Source organism: Anolis sagrei, chromosome 6 (genome assembly GCF_037176765.1).
Source record: "Anolis sagrei isolate rAnoSag1 chromosome 6, rAnoSag1.mat, whole genome shotgun sequence".
Taxonomy (NCBI): Eukaryota; Metazoa; Chordata; class Lepidosauria; order Squamata; family Dactyloidae; genus Anolis; species Anolis sagrei.
Window position 1 is genome coordinate 96,220,293 of NC_090026.1, and position 21,871 is coordinate 96,242,163.

A 21,871-nucleotide genomic window follows, 5' to 3' on the forward strand; every position below is an offset into this window, starting at 1 on the left:
TAGTTTAGCTCTCCACAGGTCTCATTCTGATCCTGAGACAAAGTTACTGCACTTTATCCTTGGTTCTTTCACTATTTTCTCTTGATAGGATGAGAAAGCATGGATGTAAGATCCTATAGATTGGAAGATTTTCTGATTATGGGTCTTGCAATCGCCTGATAGTAATGATCCCTTATATTAGTCCTGCTGGTCCTCTGCACACACACATTCATCAGTAGAAATTGATGGGATCCATAGAATATGCAGAAAAGGACACAATTTTCAGTAATTCCTACTAAATTTGATGGAAAGGCTCCTTTTCACTGCAGACACTAGGATTAGGAGGATAATTATCAACCTCAGTGCTTGCCCATACCATGTGAGGTATGGGCAAGAAAAGACAACCAAGCAATGGTTTTCAGTCATTGTCTTCTTCCCCCTTGTCCCCAAATATATAATTTGCACACATTCACTTCACTAAGAATTCATGCATTTATTACCTAGTGAAATATTTTAAAATATTCACAGAAATACAGTAAAACTCCACAAGTCAAAACAGGTAATTTTGAGACTCAGACAAATTGTTTGAGTCTACAATAAAAATCTATGACTGGGAACAGGTGAGACAGACTTTTATGATTTAGTTGAACAACCTCCCTCCTTTTAAAAACGAGTTAAGGTCAAAGAAAGAGATGGAATTAACTTGCTTGAATCCTTGCCAGGTTATATGCACAGTGACCAGTGGGAATGGTGTGAGAATTGGCTGCAATTGGGAAAGGATGCCTTTTCTGTGTTCAGAATAGGGTGCCTCTGGTTGCCCTTTAGCTATAAAGATTTGGTGCTAACAGCATGAGATCATACCTCATACAAAATATGCCAGAGAGTGGAAGAAATAGATTTCCCCTGCTTCTGAAATGAAACTGAAATATTTTGTCACAGGCAGTGCAAAACACAATCACGACTAAGACTTATTATCATGCTTTTGAAGATATTTCATAGTGACAAACATTTACTAAGCTCTATCAAGGTTATTCATTAACTGAAGTAAACAAACATACATCTACACAATTTTCATGATAGGTTCCAGCATGAAGAGACTTTTAGTAATCAACCACATGCTGATTATAAATTGGACTGTTTGCAGACCTCCAGTAAAATCTGAAAGTTTCTGTAAACTGCATTCCAAAGGGTTCTGAAATCCACTTGAATTGTATGCTAAGGTTAGGACTATATTGTTACTGCTATTTGAAGGTCAATTGGATACATTTTTACCTGGAAGTGATCTAAGTTCTGTGAGACTTCTCTTTATAGCTGAATCATACAATTCTCCAGTTTCATTTTGTTTGATGAAATATACTTTATATGTGACTAATCATGCAGGTAGCTCCTATGGTTGTGCACATGGGCTTATCTAGAAGCGGAAGCACTGTATGGCATTGGCTTCATCTGCACTGACCATTTAATGCAGTTCCAAATTTGAAGAAAGTGGTTTAACAGTGCATACGATTGCATAGGAAATTCTGGAGTCAGTTTGAGGACTGGATGATGATTATACAAACTACAGAGCACTGATGCATGCTAAGGGTTTTCTTTCACACTGTTGTAGAAATCTGTTGTCTAACCAACAGTTCTGAAGGTAGCCTCGAACTGCATTCAATGCTCAGTGCAGATGTGTTCTTGGATAGCCACTGCTGTGTTCATTAATGGAGGTCCAACTGGTCCAAGATGTGGCAGTAGTCAAAAGCTTGATAAGCAATCTGAGAAACCTCATTGGCAATGTTTACAAGAAAGCCAGGAAGCTCTGTCAAAGCTGTAATTGTACCTTGGTCTTTCAAAACATCAATAGTTCATATAGTTGAGGAAAGAATGAATAAGCAATTGTGTAAAGAAAATGTATTTAATGAAATACTTCAAAACACACCTCTCATTCATTGTTGGATACAAGAGCTATTTTTGGAAGTCATTTAAAACAAATGAAACAATGACTGTATAGTTAGCTTTACCCTGCTGTCCCCAAATATGACACACTGAAAGAATACTGAAATAGAGATAAAAAGATCGAAGTCAAAGAGAGTTTATGTTGACACTGTACACTTAATATACTGACAGGATTAACAGAATTCCTAATGTGTTGTCGAAGGCTTTCATGATTGGAATCACTGGGTTGCTGTGAGTTCTGCGGGCTGTATGGCCATGTTCCAGAAGCATTCTCTCTTGACATTTTGCCCATGTCTGAAGGTCAATTGGATACACTGACCTTCAATTGGTTATATTGATTTATGATGCTTGTCATTGATGTGGGCGAAACGTCAGGAGAATGCTTCTGGATTGAGGACAAATCAGGTAAAGGTATGTATGTGTGTGTGTGTGTGATATATATATATATATATATACACACACACAAACACATACACTAGCTGTATCCGCCACGCATTGCTGTGGCCAGCCTTCCCTCCCTCTTTCTCTTCTTTCTTTCTCTCCTTCCTCCCTTTCGTCCCATTTTCTTTCCCTTCCTCGTTTTCCCCTTTCTTCCTCCTCTACCTATTCTTGGACTGCAACTCCTAGCAGTCCTCCTGATCCATCTACCTACCTACCTACCTTTCTATCTCTATCTAATCTATCTATCTGGAGGATTGCTGGGAGTTGCAGTCCAGGAACAGGAAATTGGAAATATGGAGGGATTTAGATGCTCTCAAAAAAAAATTCCAAGAAGCTTGCAGCTTGGAAACAGTGCATTTGGATCATCCTCTTCTCCTAAAAGGCCTGGCCTAGGAGATGCTGGGAGCTGTAGTCTGGAAAAGAGTGTGGATACGCTTTTGTGTGTTTTGTTTGTCGGGAGAGTCGTTTTTGTGCATGTGTTGTAGTGTTTTGTTTTTTTGCTTTTTTGGCCTTTTAAGTCCGTTTTAGGAGTGATGGTCAATCATTGGCTTGATAGGTGTACTGTGTCCAAATTTGGTGTCAATTCGTCCAGTGGTTTTTGAGTTATGCTGATCTCACAAACGAACATTACATTTTTATTTATATAGATAGAAGATATATAGACTCTCAGTTAAGCAGAACTGAAGCAACCAAACTTCTAAAGCTGGCCCCTCCAGGGGTTTGGGACTTCTACTCCCACAATTCCTAACAGCCTACCTGGAGGGCCGAAGTTTGCCCATGCCTGCTGTAAAGCATCTGGCTATCGCTTCCATAGCAGTCCAGGCATTGATAAACATGCAGTGTATGAGCGAGGCAAGACGCATGCGCAGTAAAGTTTCTGTCTGCTAAAGTGATCTTCTCAGCAGGGAAACACGCATGCGCAGTAAAAACCCTTCAGGTCTCGGGTGGGAGTCCTTAAAGGGCCAGCCAAAGGGAAGGGGGCTGGGAGTGACATGAGGGAAACGGCTCAGGGATAAGAGGCCGGCATTGCCTTTCTTTGCCTCAGGAAGGTGACAATTCCACAATGGCGTCGCCAGCGACCGGCCTTGGCGAAGGCCTCAACTCCGAAGCGGTGTCCGGGCCCAGGCCGGCGCCCCCGGTGTCCGTGGCGGCCGTGCTGCCTGCCGGAGGGAGCGGAGAGCGGATGGGCGGCGGGACCCCGAAGCAGTTCTGCGACCTGTTGGGGCGGCCGCTCGTCAGCTACACTGTGCAAGCCATGGAGAGGTAAAGAAAGGGGGGGGGACTAGCCCTCTCCGCCTTAGCCAACGGGTACTCCGCATTCCACGCATGCGCACAGAGGCGACCGGGGAAGGTGCGCGCGCATACCTCTCTCACAGTTCTGAGAGGAGTGTGCAAGGGAATGCTGTGCTTTCTCTGAATGGACCAGGAGGAGAGGAAATAGGATTTATGCCCGCAGCTGGGGTCTGTGTGCATATTGACTTGGAAATAAAAATCTTGTTAAGCTTTGGGTGTAGCTACATTACAGTTTGACAGCCCTTGACTCAAGGCTATGAACTCTTGGGAGTTGTAGTTTGGTGAGGCACCAGCACGCTCGGGCAGAGAAGGCTGAAGGCCTTATAAGCAGTTAAATTGAGGGGGGGGGGGGATCAAACTGCAGTATTTGGTAGAGAATGTTAAAGACCTTGTACAACTACAACTCCCATCACTCCATAGCATTGAGCATGGCAGTTAAAGACGGGGAAGGGAGTCAAACCACTATTTGGCAGAGAACGTTAAAGACCTTGCACAACTACAACTCCCATCATTCCATAGCCTTGAGTCGTGGCAGTTAAAGGTTGGGAAGGGGGTCAATCTGCAGTGTTTGGCACGGAAAGTTAAACACCTTGTACAACTACAATTCCCATTATTCCTTTGCATTGATCCATGGCAGTTTAAGGAGGGGGGGGGGGGTCAAACAGCATGTCTGGCAGAGAAAGTTAAAGACCTTGTGCAAATATAACTCCCATCATTCCATACAACTCCCATCATTCCATGGAGCCCCCGGTGGCGCAGTGGGTAAAATCCCTGTGCTGGCAGGACTGAAGACCGACAGGTTGCAGGTTCAAATCCGGGGAGAGGTGGATGAGCTCCCTCTATCAGCTCCAGCTCCTCATGCGGGGACATGAGAGAAGCCTCCCACAAGGATGATAAAAACATCAAATCATCCGGGCGTCCCCTGGGCAACGTCCTTGCAGACGGCCAATTCTCTCACACCAGAAGCAACTTGCAGTTTCTCAAATTGCTCCTGACACGACAAAAAAAATACAATAAAATTCCATAGCATTGAGTCATGGCAGTCAATTAGGGGGGGGGGGGGTCAAACTGCAGTGTTTGACAGGGTTACAGATCTTGTAGAACTACAGCTGCCATAATTCCATAGCATTGAGTCATGGCAGTCAATGGAGGGGGGGGGGGTGTCAAACTGCTGTGTTTGATAGGGTGGAAGACCTTGTACAACTACAGCTCCCATCATTCCATAGCATTGAGCCATGGCAGTTAAAATGGTGACAAACCACATTAATTCTACAGCGAGTACTGTATATTCCTGGTATCGCTTCAGTTATAGATATGAAAATACAAGTGTCTCAAATCTGAAAAAAAAATTGAAATCCAAAACACTTGATAACAAGCATTTCAAATTAAAGATACTCAGCATGTGTCTAATGATACCTTAAAGCAGTGGTTCTCAACCTGTGGGTCCCCAGGTGTTTTGGCCTACAAGTCCCAGAAATCCCGGCCAGTTTACCAGCTGTTAGGATTTCTGGGAGTTGAAGAGCAAAACATCTGGGACCCACAGGTTGAAAACCACTGCTTTAAGGTATCATTAGGCACATGTTGAGTATCTTTAATCTGAAATGCTTGTTATCAAGTGTTCTGGATTTCAATTTTTTTGCCCAGAAGAGACTGGTAACGTCAAGATGAAAGAGGTTTATTTTATTAGTTGAGCAACCTGATGCATTTTGGGCAGTGAGCATATGCTCCCAAGGATTTTCTCTAGGGCTATTCCATTGATAAATTTCTGAACTCCCATATCATTCACAGGACGAGTGAAATAATAAGTTATTTCTAACTATAAGATTGGGCAACTGTCAAAGTTATCTTTAAAATAATGTAGTGGGAGTCTAGTGGCACTTTAGAGACTTACAAGTTTTGGTTGGCATAAATCTTTGTGGACTGCAGCCCATTTCATGAAATGCTGCTGGAGAGGCCAACAGTCTGCGAAAAGGTGCCAAAGCAAATTTAGTCATCTTGAAAGTACAACTGGACGTTTTTGGTCTTGCTATAAAATAGCTACTACATCCTCTGGAAATGATTCCAATAAGCAAATAGTTCTTTCAACTATTGTATGGAATTCTTGATTTTGATCAAGCATTCAATTTCCCAACTACTGCCTTTCTCCATAGTTACCCCACACGTCTAAAATTCTGCATCTTAGTTCAAAATAATTGCATTCCTCCTTCTGTATTAAGGATGTTTAAACCCAGAATTTCCACATTACCCTAAATAAGGATAAAGTTTAATTTACAACCATCGCAAGAAGAGGTAACAAAACCCAGCAATTGTATTTCCAGTTCTGTCTGATGTGTGGGGAGTGTCTTTTCTTCCTAATGTTCCAGAGACTGGTGTCATACTTGTTTGGACATTTGGGTTTTTTTGGGGGAACCTCTCTCTACACTGATAGCTGATGGTTCATGGATTCGCAAAAGTCCATGGACCACCACTTTGATTAGCATTGCTCTACAAGATGTTGCTATTGCTATTGGTGCTTAAACGTGCAGCTAATGTTTTTCAGATGTCTTTCATTTTAGAAGATTCCGTCACCTAGTAGTCTTTGAGGCAGTGAATATGTTATCTTCTCACTTAAAGCAATTTTTAAAAACATGGCCTTGAAACAGGTGTTTTCTGTTTGGGGAAAATTCCATTCCAATAATACTGAGAAAGAATGGAAGATCTGCAATGGGACAACATTTGAATGATGCCACAATTGGTGAAGGTTTATTTTCATGTGCTGCTGAGATGGTTACAAACTGATGATGGGGCCCAGAGATTGAGAAAGAGGCCAATTAAATTGTTAGCATGACACATTATAAAGTGCTGCCAAAGTTCAAAGCAGAACAATAATCCTCTGGAATCTGTAAAGAATGAGACAATCCACCCAGGATGGGGTCAAGGAAGACTTCCTGAAAATGAGAAAACATGCTATTGTATAAGGTGCCACAGTTTTTTTTCTTAGTAAAAAAAATCCCAACTCTTTTATATATTTATATATATACTAGCTGTGCCCTGCCACGCGTTGCTGTGGCCTATAGTAAAAGTTATCAAAGTTGAGGTAGATATCTGGACTATTATGAAAGAGAGGTACCTACCTATTCCTTCCCCCTTTTCCTCCCCCTTTCTCTCCTTTCTTCCTTCTCTACCTCTTTCCTTCTTTCACTACTTGGTTTCATCCTTCTCTCTTTCCTTCATTCCCTCCCCCTTCCTTCCTTTGCCTTTCTTCCCTCCCTGTTTGCTTCCTTCTTTGACTTTTTATTTCCTTTTATTTTACCACCATCATAACAATAACAATAATGCAATGCATTGCCTCTGGGACCTGACACCTCTCCCATTCCCCCTAAAAGGGTCTCATAGGAACAATAGCATAATAATAATAATAATAGAAATAACAACCTTTACCCGCCACGTGTTGCTGTGGCCAATCTTCCCTCTTTCTCTCCTTCTTTCCCTCCTTCCTTCCTTCCCTCCCTCCCATCTTTCCTTCTCCTCTTCTTTCTCTATCTCTTTCCTTCCTTCCCCCTTTTTCTTTCTTTTCTGCTGTCTCTCTTTTCTTTCCTTCCATCTTTCCTTTTCTTTCCTTTTCTTCTTCCTTCTTTCTCTAACTTTCCTTCCTTCCCCCTTTTTCTTTACCTCCCTTTCTCTTTCTTCCTTCTTTCCTTCCTTCCTGTCTTTCCTAGATTTTGACAGGGCGGGAAGGGGCGGGGTGGGGTTTGGAGGTGGCGTGAAGTAAAAGGAGGTAAGATTGGGGTGGGGGAGTGATGGAGCATGGGGTTGTGTGTGTGTGTGCAGCGGCGGGGGAGTGATGGAGCGTGGGGTTGCGTGTGTGTGTGCGGCGGCGGGGGGGAGTGATGGAGCGTGGGGTTGTGTGTGTGTGTGCGGTGGCGGGGGGAGTGGGGTTGAGTGTGTGCGTGCGGCGGCGGGGAGAGTGATGGAGCGTGGGGTTGCGTGTGTGTGTGCGGCGGCGGGGGAGTGGGGTTGCGTGTGTGCATGCGGCAGCGGGGGAAGTGATGGAGTGTGGGGTTGCGTGTGTGTGTGCGGCGGCGGGGGGAGTGATGGAGTGTGGGGTTTGTGTGTGTGCGGCAGGGGTGTGTGTGTGTGTGGGAAGCGGCGCGGTGGGGCTTGGAGTGGGCATGGTTTCTGCAGAGGGAACGTTGGCCGGAAGGGCATGTGCGCGCGCCAGGGAACTTGCGGCTGGGCGCCAATGCGCATGCTCAGTTGTTTTGCCGTTTTGAGTGTGTTGTTGTGTTGTTTTTCATTTTGAGTAGATATGTTTGTACCTTGTGGGTTGTGTTATGGGCATGGGAATTTTGGTTAAATTTCGTTGGGGGATTTTTGAGTTTTGTTGTTTTGCCGTTTTGTGAGTGTGTTGTTGTGTTGTTTTTCATTTTGAGTAGATATGTTTGTACCTTGTGGGTTGTGTTATGGGCATGGGAATTTTGGTTAAATTTCGTTGGGGGATTTTTGAGTTTTGTTGTTTTGGCGTTTTGTGAGTGTGTTGTTGTGTTGTTTTTCATTTTGAGTAGATATGTTTGTACCTTGTGGGTTGTGTTATGGGCATGGGAATTTTGGTTAAGTTTCGTTGGGGGATTTTTGAGTTTTGTTGTTTTGCCGTTTTGTGAGTGTGTTGTTGTGTTGTTTTTCATTTTGAGTAGATATGTTTGTACCTTGTGGGTTGTGTTATGGGCATGGGAATTTTGGTTAAGTTTCGTTGGGGGATTTTTGAGTTTTGTTGTTTTGCCGTTTTGTGAGTGTGTTGTTGTGTTGTTTTTCATTTTGAGTAGATATGTTTGTACCTTGTGGGTTGTGTTATGGGCATGGGAATTTTGGTTAAGTTTCGTTGGGGGATTTTTGAGTTTTGTTGTTTTGGCGTTTTGTGAGTGTGTTGTTGTGTTGTTTTTCATTTTGAGTAGATATGTTTGTACCTTGTGGGTTGTGTTATGGGCATGGGAATTTTGGTTAAGTTTCGTTGGGGTTTTTTTGAGTTTTGTTTCCTCGTTGGATGCCCCTAACAAATTTATATATATAGATATTTATATATTTTATATATTTTTATCCTTTTCTTCAGTTGGACTTAGCACTTCATTTCCCCATTTGGAAATTAAATGAATGATTTTCCTGCCCCCCCCCATCACACGTTTTCCCTCATTCCACTTTTTAAATTTTCTATTTGCCTACCGATCACATGGGATGCATATTTCTCCTCTCACTGCCTCTTCTCACCTTTTCTTTTGATAGAAAAATCCTCTTTGTTTTTTCTCGTTCCTTCCTCCTTAACCCCCAAAAGGTAATGGAGGAAGAAAGGAACCTATACTGACTATCTCGGCTCCTCCCTCCAGAATGACATCATTGTTATGTTTACAAACAGATAATGGGGAATTCCCATCACGTGTGAAATTTGACATTTTTACCAGTCCTCTTATGCAGAGAATTTAAAATGAAGTCAATTACCAATCAAATTAGGAATCATCCAGAAAAAACACACTTTAGAAACAGTACAATAGTGGAAACCCACGATATGAGCTTGCATCGTCTGATGAGCTCTGTTGCGTGTGATGAAGTCCTTAGAAAAATTGATTCTGTCCACTATTGAAAAAAGAAAACTCAATAACCAGCAACCCTCTTCTACTTAATATCTGCTATATTGTCTTAATTATAGAATCACCACACTATTTTCTGTCTTACTTTATATGAGTGAAGACAAGTGTGATAGACAAATGTACTATAGCAGTATTACTCAAATTATTTTCCTTCTGCAAACCATTTTAACATTGCTGAGAAGATAGCAGACCCCTTAATAATGTACTTTAAAATCTACAAACGGAAGCACATAATTCATATTTTAATAACCTTGGTTTTGCCTTTCTAGTGCGGTGGATGTGCCATTTTTCTTAGCAAAGTTCTCTGAGGTTGGATGTAATGTTTGTCAGCTTTAGCCTCAGGTCAGTTTTAGTTTCAATCATTTTTCCCAATGCAGAAGGTGGGTGGCAGTTGTCAACCTTTCTGCAGACCACCCGTAGTTTATAGATGATGTTTTGAGAAACTCTGTTAAGTGGAATAAGAAAGAAATTATAAAATATTGTTTGGAAGAGAGTGGGATGTTCTCTATTTTGACTCTCTTTCCCAAGCTTAATTATCATGTCTTAATAGAAAACATCAGTTCTCCACTTGGTTTCAATTAGGAAATAGTCTATCATCTGAAAACATGTACAGTTTTGTGTTAATCTTTTAAGCACAATTAAAACTGAGACAATGCTTCATTGTACATATTCTTCAAGTGGATTTTTTCAGTTTGTGTATTGGTAGGAAATTTCTGTATTAGAGATTGATATGTGACCAGTCTTCATTGATATAAGAAATGAAATATATTTCTTGCTATCAGTGATTCCTGTTCAGCAGGCTTCATTGCAGTCTTGATATATGTCTTTCAGATTTTTTCAGTGCCAGGGATTCCTCTTATTGTAACCAGTATAGATGAGAGTGAAATTCAACAGGTATAGTATTCCCCATGAAGTTGCAGAACAGGAAAAAAGGAGTACTAGTAAAATTTATTCCTGTCCCACTGCTTTCCTTATCCTGCACCTTCCCCCAATTCCCTGAAGACACAAGTGCATCTCAAATTGGCATAATAGGAAACTATGCATTTCATCCATACTTAGCCATACTGGAAATTGAATTATTGAAATATATGAGATTAATACTGATCATGTGTATGTTCAATCTCAGTAATATCAACTTGTCAGTTTTAAGTATGGATGCAAGACAATGTTTTTCTAGTTGTAAGTAAATTCCTAAAGAACATTTTGAATCTACAGCAACACCGGTTGTAGTTGTGAATCGTTTGTGGTTCCAGGACTGGTCATTTAATGGAGTAAATTCATATCTCCTTGGCTTGGCAGGGATATGCCCAGTTTAATCTCTGTCATCCCACTCTCAGCTGCTTGTAAAATGTCTTTGATTCTCTTCCATCTTCTTCCTGGCTAAATTCAAGATGCAAAATTAGTTTGTACTCAGTTAACTCAAACTACCAGCTGGAGCTGGTAGTTGTGTTTTAACTGTTTTATTCTTGGATGGGATATGTTTTAATGGTTATGTTCATATGTGGCATTGAATTTTCTGGTGTCTGTAAGCCACCTTGAGTCCCCTGCAGGGTGAGAAAGGTGGAGTATAAATGAAGTAAATAAACAACTTAGCAGGAGGGAAAGAAGAAGACAGACAGTTTTGTAAGGCTTTCCTAAACCCAGCACATACATTTTAGTATTTCTGTGCTTAAAATGTCAGTCTTGTGCGTTTTCCCCCATTAAAAACTTTTTTTCCATCTTGTTGCCTGGCGACGTCTTTTTGACCACACTCTGATGTGGCTCAGCCACATGTGTCTTTGTTTGTAATGTGTGAAATGTTGGCGATCATGTAAATGAAGTGTTGTGACTGAAGCCATTCTGTTGCATTTAACAATCTACCCTCACAATCCTATTTATTTTACTGTGATTCTCTATAGCTACATGGTTACAGGCTTTTTGATCCAGCAAAAAGTGTAATTGTATATTATTGGAATATACTTTTAAATATCAATATATTCAATTACAATGAGAGAAAAAACCTTTAAATATTATAGTGTTCCAAGATATTTAGCAATGTATACCATTGTTCTTCATATATTATAGAATCAGCTGGATATCTGATATAGTCGTGGTGGTATCACAAGAGAATGTTGAAAAAATGAAGTTTATTGTAAAAAAAATTGGCCACAAGAAGACAACAGTGGTTGAAGGTGGAATTACTCGCCACAGATCTATCTTCAATGGATTGGATATATTTGTAAAGAGCAACCATTCTAGTCAACTCCTCAAGAAACCAGAAGTTGTAATAATCCATGATGCTGTGAGGCCATTTGTTGAGGAGGACATTCTTTTTAAAGTCGTTATGGCTGCCAAAGAGCATGGGGTAAGTTCTGCAAAATTTAGCATTTATAACTTTTTTTTTTGTTATAAGTGGTATGAGATAGCATTGATGTAATTAATCTGAAATATGTATGTAAGATAGCTGATAAATAATGTATGCTCAGTATATTTAAGAAATGGTATTCAACTAGTTTATGCTGTGTCCTTTTTACTATCTGTGTTACATCAATAATATTGGCAATATCAGGTTAACTCATCTAGAATATGTGATTTTGTATCTTCCCTATCTCAAACTCAAATACCTTTCAGGAGCATTGTGGCATTTGAAGGTCAGGATTAAGCTGTGAGAGTTTTTCAAGAATGGATAAAATGTAACTCAGTTTTGTAGGTTATTTTTATCTATAAAATTTTCCCCAAGTTATAGGGATTGGTAAGTTCTAGCACTTCACAACAATATGTATATTTTGATTTTTAAAAAATTAATCACCTACACTTAATCACTGGCCCAAAAATGAAACATGATTGAAGCACCAAAGTTTGTTAGCAATAGACCTCACTCCTAATTCTATGTCATTTATTGTCTTTTGTGAACAACCCTGCTGAGTTAACAATAACCACTTAAATGTAGCAACAGGAAAAATAAAGTAAGAGATACTTTTTGTTTAATTCTGCTTGATTTTCCATAGTTTGTTTAGATATTTGTCACCAGTATTTCTGAACAATGTATCATTGGGCAAATATATCAACACTAGCTTTTACCTAGGGAGTCCTCAATCTCACAAACATGGAAATGTTCTCTTCTCTTACTACTGTGTTGTAGGCTTGCTTACTTGGTACTTGGCTATGAAAATTATCTGTAGTGTGAGATTACGAGTGGTTTTTGAGTCAGAAAGATTCAGACATATTCCTTTCCCTTATTACTGTCTGCTAATGTGAAGAATTAAATAACTTAACACGGAAGATCACATATACAGATAAAGAGAGGTTCCTGACATATAAGTGTTAATTCTTTCTGAAATAACTAAGAATTCAGGCTAAATAGTCTGATCTTGGAAACTTGGTTGGGTTAGTTCAGATTAGTATTTCGGTTGGAAACCATCAGTGAACCCTAGGTGCAGTAGGTTGTATGTCAAAAGGAATGAACTAGTTAAAACATTCCTGAATATTCCTTGCTTAAGAAAACCCTATAAAATTAATGGTTGGCAGGCAATTTGATGCACCTACATACACATGCATAGCTCTAGTCTTGATTTCACAAGTGTTCAAATTTTGACACCAAGCAAAAATGCATAGACAGAAATACTAAAGTCATTTAGAGAAGAAGAATGGCTTTTAAAGGTTCACAAATTAAAGCTTAAATTAAAGATATTAGGATATTGGTAACTGATGACACTGGGAGGTTATTTGGGTGTATTTTTGAATAATGTTCTATATTCATACATTGGAATTTGCATTACCTATGTCACATCTTGGAGCCCCCGGTGGTGCAGTGGGCTAAAGTGCTGAGCTGCTGAGCTTGTTGACCGAAAGGTCGCAGGTTCGAATCCGACCTAGCAGTTCAGAAACATGCAAATGTGAGTAGATCAATAGGTGCTGCTCTGGCGGTAAGGTAATGGCACTCCATGCAGTCATGCCAGTCACATGACCTAGGAGGTATCTATGGACAACGCCGGCTCTTTGGCTTAGAAATGAAGATGAGCACCACATCCCAGACACAACTGGACTTAATGTCATGAGACAACCTTTACGTTTACCTTTTATGCCACATCTTTTGGGTTCATTGAAAACTGACCATAACTTTACTTATGATTGGCTCTACTAATAGAAGGATGTTATCTGAAAAAGAGCATTCTCACCATCCAATACAAAATGCAATTCCACCCCCCCCCAAAAAGCAAAGATAGTTGGAAAGCTACATAAATGAGATACGTTTTCAGTGTAAAAATAATTATTTCCTTCTAAATTATGCATTTAGACTTCCTTCCTTTAACAAAAAATTGGCTGAAACATCACATTAAATGCTACTTTAGCATTCAGGTTCTGCATACCATATAGATAGCATAATTATATGAAGTTTTAATGTTCTTAAAATGGCAATTGATCAAGTAGGATATTGCACTCCTTAATTCTTGTCAGTAGAATAAATTACTTTATTACATTTACTAATCAGTTTGTTATTTGCCTGCAGGATTAGTATGTGCAGTTTACAGAATTACTAAATTGTGCCTTAATAAATTAATTAAATGAAACAATCTTCTGATTGTGTTAGAATACAGCTTTGTAACCAATTAATTTCCATTTATGTTTTCAAGCAATTTATAATTAAAACTATGCATTTCTAGAAACCATATATTTTGTTGCCAATACAAGTTGTGGAAAGTAGTGGAAACAGAAGAAGGCAGCATTCCAAAGCCCCTGGCAACTTTCTGTTGCCAACAATTTGAACAGTACCACAAAGAAAAGTGCTTGCAGCTTATTTCTTTTTAAAACTTGAACTTGTCAGACTTGGTTGAAAAATAGTATTGAGAAACTGAGTATATTTAACTGCGGCAAGGTTTGAATTGAATGTCTCATTCTCTCTGTGCAACATTTACTGATGTAAGTAGAACAGCAACACCTGAAAACCACCCACATTTTGAAGATTCAGATAACCAGAGTATTTATGACTGTTCTTAAAAAGTGTATCTTATCTCTCTGTTTCATGGTAAATGAAAAAAGTCAACATATTAGGATGGTTTTTCAAGCTCCAGACAAACATTTAGACTGAAATTTTTAATATATTTTTTTAAAAGAACCATTAAACTCAGCAGGACGTGCTTCTGAGTAGATTCATATGAACTTTCACTTTTGGTTTGTGAAATTCTACTTATTGAATGAAATGCATAATATTACTGTATCATCACAATTAGTTATTTTTCTAGATTCTTATTTAACCTCAGAATACAATATCCTACCATATACAAGTTGCCTGAATTGCTAGCTGTAATTTGAAGTTGAGTAAATATGGAAGGAATATTTTTGCTATTTGAAATACAGGCAGTCTTCAAGTTATGGACAAGGACCTTATCACATTAACCTTGGGATTCGCCATGCACCATGGCAAATCCATGAAGTTCTGGCTTGGGGGGGGGGGGGGGGTGGTGGTGGTGGAGAACCCATTGATTGTCCCATGCCCCACATCATCTGACTTACCTGAATCCCCATCCCACAAGGAAAAGTGTTCGCTGCCCAACTCCCCCCTGTTGTTGCAAATGCAACACGGGAAGCCTCCCATGTTGATACCGTGGCAGCATACACCGCTTCCTTTCCCCTTTTACAACAGAACCCTACTGGAAGTAGATGTACATTGTGTCATGGGGTCCATGACAAAAGGGGAGAGGAACCTGTGTACAACGGGCAAATTAGCCTATATGATGAGGTTGCAAGATAGCTTCTGTAGGTTTGTTCATAAGCTGAATTTGTACGTAAGTCGGAATGAAACTCCTGCCAAAAATTATACATTTGTTAGCTTTGGATAGTGTAGGGAAGAGTTGGCACCCTTGTGATGTTTGTTTTGCTGTCTCTGCTCCTGTTCAGAAGATTTCATCTTGCTTTCTTTTTGGAAAGGATTGATGATAAAGCTTCAGTGGAGGCACTTTTTCTCCATGACAACTCTTTCAGGAGTGAATTTCCCTTCCTAGTGGTAGATTTCCCTCACTTCTTTCCCTCACTTCTCACCTCTGTTTTTAACTATGAGTCATTCTTAAATCAGATGTTTGTAACTCTGGGACTGCCTATAGTTTATTAGTTCTGTAAATGAAAGTTAAGTCTAGCAAGCATATTTAACGATTCTGTTCTTTGGAATTTAGGAATGATGTTGCATCTACCTTGATTTTACTCTTAAAGCAAAGTGGTTTTATTTATTTATTTATTTATTTGCTTTATTTCTATACCGCATTTTTCAGCCCTTAACAGGCGACTCAATGCGGTTTACATGGTACAATTATCAAACAGTGTCAGTGCAATTAAAACATAACAATGCAACAAACAGGATCAACAGCATCAATCCACAACAGTTAACAATCAACAAGACAGATCAACAAAACAGACATAACATAACGCCTCAGTTGAATTCAGATCCGTTCTCATAATCCTTGTGCCATTCCTATGTTCCATTTACCGTCTTCCTATGATTGGTTGCACTGCTTAACCAAACGCTTGTTCATAAAGCCAGGTCTTAACCATTCTCCGAAACGTCAGCAGCGAAGGTGCCTGTCTGATGTCTGCCGGTAGGGCATTCCATAGCCGAGGGGCTACCACTGAGAAGGCCCTGTCTCTCGTCCCCGCCAAGCGCGCCTGTGACGCAGGCGGGATCGAGAGCAGGGCCTCCCCAGATGATCTTAATGTTCTGGTCGGTTCATAGGTGGAGATGCGTTCGGAGAGGTAAGCAGTTTTAACTATAATATTCCAATGTGTTTCTAAAACTCAATAGTAGTTAATATTTTTATAGCGTACCCCTACATAGGCCAAAAAGGGTGACTCTTATCCAGAATGGGGTACATAAGATCAGTGTTGCTATAGTCCTCACAGCTATTCGCTGAGTTAGCTTGTGAATTGGATGGTGGCTGCACTGCACACCCTTGAGCCGGCCCATGGTTGGGTGGCATTTGCACGTCCCAGTGGCACCTGAATTGGCTCAGTACTACCAGAATGCCAGCTTTATCTTGCCCCTGTCATTCTGGGTTTTGCACTGCTCACTAGGCATTAAATTGGTGCTGATCACCATTCGGTGCCTGTAATGACAACAGCCCGAGTAGCAAAATGATGTGAGAGAGGGCAAGAAAGGAGTATTTGCTCTCTCCTTTTGCCGAACTATTCTCCAATTGCTTCATTGTTCCATCTAGTGTCTTTACAGGTGTTGAATAGTGACAAGAGCCATTTTCCTGCCAGGGGAGCACTACAAACCCCACAACAGTGGTGCAATGTATGTTCCATCTCCTGTCCCTGGCTTTCTAAACTCAGATAAAGTAACAGCCACATTCCCAATATGAAGTCATTAAACTTTTTATGCTGGTTGAAAACATGGATGAGCTCCAGAGTTTCAGGGATCAAGGCCTGAATCAGCTTCATGCATTAATCAGATGCCAATGATCTGATTGGTTCCCGCTTTGGAATAAGGGGTCCATGTAGGTGGGTCCATGGTGAATTTAGATATAGCTAATACTTTTCATATATTATAATAGTACTATGTCCTTTAAGCATTAAAAGTCAATAGTTTTTATAATTATCCTTTTCTGTCACCTTCAATGTTTATCTAAGGGTTCAGTAAATTATTTGCAGTTAAAAAATCTTTCTAGTCCACCTTTTAGTCCTAAAAGGAACCAGACCTCACAAGGTAATTTTTAGTTCAGGACTGAAGCAAAAATTAATAGAGCAATAATTGCTGTGAAGATTTATATCCCTGCATATAAATCAGAAGCCAGTGCAATGAAGAGAAGACTGTGCAATATGATAATCAAAATACATACTAGAAAGCATTTATGGCTACAGCAATTTATACCAGCTCCAGTTTCCATCCAAGTGCTCCAAAGGCAGTACAGTTTAAAGTACACTGCAGTAATCTTATCTAATTGTGACATGAAGTTTGTTTACACTGACTTTATACAGTGTCCAGGGAATTCTGATCCTTAACACAGGTTAAATTAGTTTAATCTTTCATTAAGAAAAGTTGAGGAATGTACTAGTCTTTCATCGAAACTCCAGAGCAGCCACACATTTTAGGCAGAGTATGGGAAGCACAACCATTTTTTAAGAATGCTGACAGTTCCGAGGAGAATTGTACATTGACCCTTTTTTTGTCTGTATTGACCTACAAAGCACCGTTGAGTAGACATAGAAAATGGTCTTTTAGGTGGCTTCTAGCAGAATGTCATTTTTCTTTAAGATACCATATGTGTGGCTAAGCATCCTGAGAAGGAAGATTTTTTTGTTGAATAATGTCTTTTTGAAAAACTGCTTGATGGTTTTGCCTTCCCTGAAGCCATGTGTGCTGGTTCCAGGGAACATTTTTCATGCAATTAATGCATGTCATATAATTGAGAATGCAAGTCTGTAGCTTCAGTGATAAACACTCTTAAGTTTTCCACCTTTGTTCAGATTCCCGGTTTGCCTCAAAGTTATTGTCAAATGAGTTGCTGTGCTTGCACATACATGCAAAAGCTACCTATCACTAGCAAAAAAGGAGAGAAAACTATTTTCTTTTCTCTGTTACCTGTAAGTAAAACCCACATGCCTTTATATGGTTTTGAGAACTTCAACAAGATGTTTGGCATAGCCAGTATTCTAGACCTCTTTAAAATCTTTGGGATCTTTTGTTGCCTCTTCAAAGCTCATTAGTCTTACACAGCCCATTTCTTGAATTTGGGCTGTTCATTGTTTAAATCTCAAGTATGCTTCCAGCCTTCTAGTAATGTTTTTTGTATCCCCTTGAATTCCTTTGCTATTGGGAAGGAAGCCCACTGACAGCCAGAGAAGGTCTGGTATTGCCGTTAGATCCTACCCCTGCTTTCTTAAAATGCTACATATTTCACTACAGTGCAAATTAGTGAAAAATTGTTTCCCCGAAGGCAGTCTGGAAGTCTTACCCAATGGTGAATAAATCATGGGACACCATATACCTTTCCATTCTAAAATTATGACTGTCTAAAATTAGGCTGCTGAAAAACAGGTTATTATGTGTTGTTGTTTTTACATTATTGTCAGTCCAGTATATATATAAAATCCTGTATTTTGTGCACCACAAGAACACTAATTCATTGTAAAAATTATCATCCTTTACAAGTTTGAAGTTCTTATATGCTTCTTTTTAAAAGGTAATGAAACAATTCCAAATAAACTGTATGAACTGGAACCTATTTTTAGTTCACACTTTCACCTTTTAATAAGTTATGAATCATTGGTAGCAGGTAGTATTTACAGAGACTTGTCTTTCTGAAGCTCATTATAGCAGAAACACTTTCAACAAACCTTCTTTATATGATCCAGTATTTGGCTGGTATATAAGGTATGAGCAGCAATGTGCTGTAGTAGTTCGAGTGTTGAATTATGACTTTGGAGCCAGGCTCAAATCCTTGTTAAGTTATAGAAAGCTTCTTTGTGGCCTTGGGCAAGTCACATTATCTCTGCCTCAGAGGAAGGAAAATATAAATTTTAATATATCTAATAAGCTGTTTTCCTGATAGGCAGGAGAAGCCAGAAGAACAAAAAATGAAAGTCATTTTAAATTATTCTCTTTTCTGTTGAAAGCAGCAATCCAGGAGCCCCAGTTTGCATGACATGTTATTCAGGTGATCCCCAGTTAGTATAACTGTTCCTGTTGATAAGAGGAACCATTGAGAGCTAAAGTGTTGCATGAACCTTGTGAATAATAAGTTAGGATTTCTGTGAGTACTGACCTTTTATTACATATGAACTCACCAAGTGTATGAATTAAGGTTAATATCTACTGATGAAATTCACTTAACATTCATCATGGTGTTAAGTTACTAATATTGGTTCAAATATGATTTAACTTTCGGATAGTCTATTCATTTTACATTTAGGAATAAACATATTAAAACTTCCTTCCTGGTGTTCGGCTTCAAGCAGGTTGTATAACTAGCCTTCTCCAGCTGGGTAAACAACCAATAGGATATGTGGTAACTGACCCTCTTCTGATTTAAAATTATGTTAAATGTCTTTTTCAGTGCCTTATTACATCATTTCCCATTTTCAAAGATTAGAAAGGTTCAGTAGTTCATTCTCAGAACTGTAAATTAGGAAATATTAATCTGGATGTTTTTACTGCCTTTTAATACATTAAAAACCACTCTAGTGAATACCCTGAACTGTTCATACTCTTAATCCAATAATATAGACTTTTGGACAACTGCCTTCTATTATATGAGGCAAAAAACGAAAATCTGAGTAGTCCTAATACCAAATATTTTGGGATCAAAACAAGTAAAGTAAATTCTCAGCTAACAGGTAGCTATAGATAAATGTGGTTTCTGGTTGCTTGAGAGTTGCTGTTAAAATAGGCCTAATTTATACTACCCCCATTATATACCATATAGTATATTCTATATTAACTTGATATTAATATTGAAATGCAGTAATTAATGGCAAATTGAGACAAATACAAACTTAATAAATATTTCTACTAAAATGGATTTTATTTCATTTTTATTTAAAATATTATTTATTTATTTATTTATTTTGCTGGTTGCTTGACACTTCCAATTGCTTGAGTTCCAATTAATTGAGAGTTTGGGTTGTATGTTTTTTCGGGCTATATGGCCATGGTCTAGAGGCATTCTCTCCTGACGTTTCGCCTGCATCTATGGCAAGCATCCTCAGAGGTAGTGAGGTCTGTTGGAACTAGGCAAAAGGGTTTATATATCTGTGGAATGACCAGGGTGAGACAAAGGACTCTTCTCTGCTAGAGCTAGGTGTGAATGTTTCAACTGACCACCTTGATTAGCATACAATGCCCTGACTGTGCCTGGGGCAAACTTTTGTTGAGAAATAATTAGATGTCCCTGCCTGCTTCCTCTCTGTTGCTGTGCTGTTGCAATTTTAGAGTTTTTTTTAATACTGGTAGCCAGATTTTGTTCATTTTCATGGTTTCCTCTTTTCTGTTAAAATTGTCCACATGCTTGTGGATTTCAATGGCTTCTCTGTGTAGTCTGACATGGTGGTTGTTGGAGGGGTCCAGCATTTCTGTGTTCTCAAATAATATGCTGTGTCCAGGTTGGTTCATCAGGTGCTCTGCTATGGCTGACTTCTCTGGTTGAAGTAGTCTGCAGTGCCTTTCATGTTCCTTGATTCGTGTTTGGGCAATGCTGCGTTTGGTGATCCCTATGTAGACTTGTCCACAGCTGCATGGTACACGGTAGACTCCTGCAGAAGTGAGAGGATCCCTCTTGGTCTTTGCTAAATGTAGCATTTGTTGGATTTTCTTGGTGGGTCTGTAGATAGTTTGTATGTTGTATGTTGTGTTTCCTCATCAGCTTCCCTATGCGGTTAGTAGTTCCCTTGATGTATGGCAAGAACACTTTTTCTCTGGGTGGATCTTCATCTTTATTCTCGTGGCTTGTTCTTGGTCTTGCAGCTCTTCTGATGTCTGAGGTGGAGTATCCATTGGCCTGGAGAGCCCAGTTGAGGTGGTTCAGTTCATCTTGAAGGAGGTGGGGTTTGCAGATTCTTTTTGCATGGTCGGCTAAGGCTTTAATGGTGCTTCCTTTTTTACTTGGGTGATGGCTGTAGTTTTTATGTAAATATCTGTGTGGGTTTTCTGTAAACGGTGTGACCCAATTGTTGATCTGGTTTGCGGATGACTAGGACATCTAGAAAAGGCAGTCTTCCTTCATTTTCTTTTTCCATGGTGAACTGGATGTTTGGGTGGATGCTGTTAAGATGGTCCAGGAACATGTTGAGTTCTTCTTCTCCATGGCTCCAAATAGTGAAAGTGTCATCCACATATCTGAACCATATTGTGGGCTTTTTTGTTGCTTTAGAGTTTGCTTTAGATTTTGCTTTAGATTTTGCTTTAGATTTTATTGTTCCTCTTTTCCCCATTTGTTTATAGGACAAGCTTTGCGCAACTCACCTTACAATTTACCATATGCGTAATTTTCTAATCAGACCTTGATTCTGTTATTCCCTTATGGATGCCTTATAATACCACTTTATATTCTTAATGTTACTTATGTGATGCTGCATATTTTGCTAAACATGCTAATTTTCCAGTCAGCTCAACCAAACTAGCAACAGACTATTCTGTCAGAATAAAGCCTGGGTTACAGAAGACAAATCTTCCTCTAAAGTTGTAGTTGAAATTATCCATCGTTGGTTTGACAAAAAAAAAAAAAAAAGGGGGGGGGGATAATCCTCTGAACAGAGAAAAATACGTTTCAGAACAAGAATGTCATAATAACACAATGGCAGGGATCTTTTACAAGTTTTTTTAGATATCTGTAATTCTCTGATTTCCTATGCAATGATGCAGCCCCGTACCATGGCAATTCCCCTATGCAGCTAGTGGGAAAGGAACAACATTTGTTCTCTAGATTTCCAATAGGATCTCACCTATCCATGATGTGCTATTGATCTTTTGATCTTTTATCTTCTGAACTCAAATAATTTATCATAGGCTATTCACTCAGTAGACCCTCCTAGCACTGATCATTAGTATTTCAGAATGTCATCTGTATATAATAGTTATAAATCTGCTAAGCAGTATTAGGGGTAAAAAAAAATAATGAAGCAACTTCTGCTTGAAT

The 21,871-nt window shown here is 39.4% G+C and overlaps 1 protein-coding gene across 4 annotated transcripts in view; it reads left to right on the top strand.

Moving 5' to 3' along the window:
- Nucleotides 1–3,262: 3,262 nt before the first annotated feature.
- Nucleotides 3,263–21,871, top strand: part of CRPPA (CDP-L-ribitol pyrophosphorylase A) — a 57,272-nt gene continuing 38,663 nt past the window's right edge. The window contains exons 1-2 of one of the 4 annotated variants that reach the window (XM_060782149.2): nt 3,263–3,621; nt 11,334–11,613. In XM_060782149.2, the coding sequence (XP_060638132.2) occupies nt 3,422–3,621; nt 11,334–11,613 (480 nt within the window). In that variant the 5' untranslated portion in view covers nt 3,263–3,421. Of the gene's footprint in view, nt 3,622–3,699; nt 3,826–10,085; nt 10,164–11,333; nt 11,614–21,871 lie in introns of those variants that run through there. The other 3 variants (XM_067470272.1, XM_060782150.2, XM_067470271.1) reach the window with 3 other exon arrangements.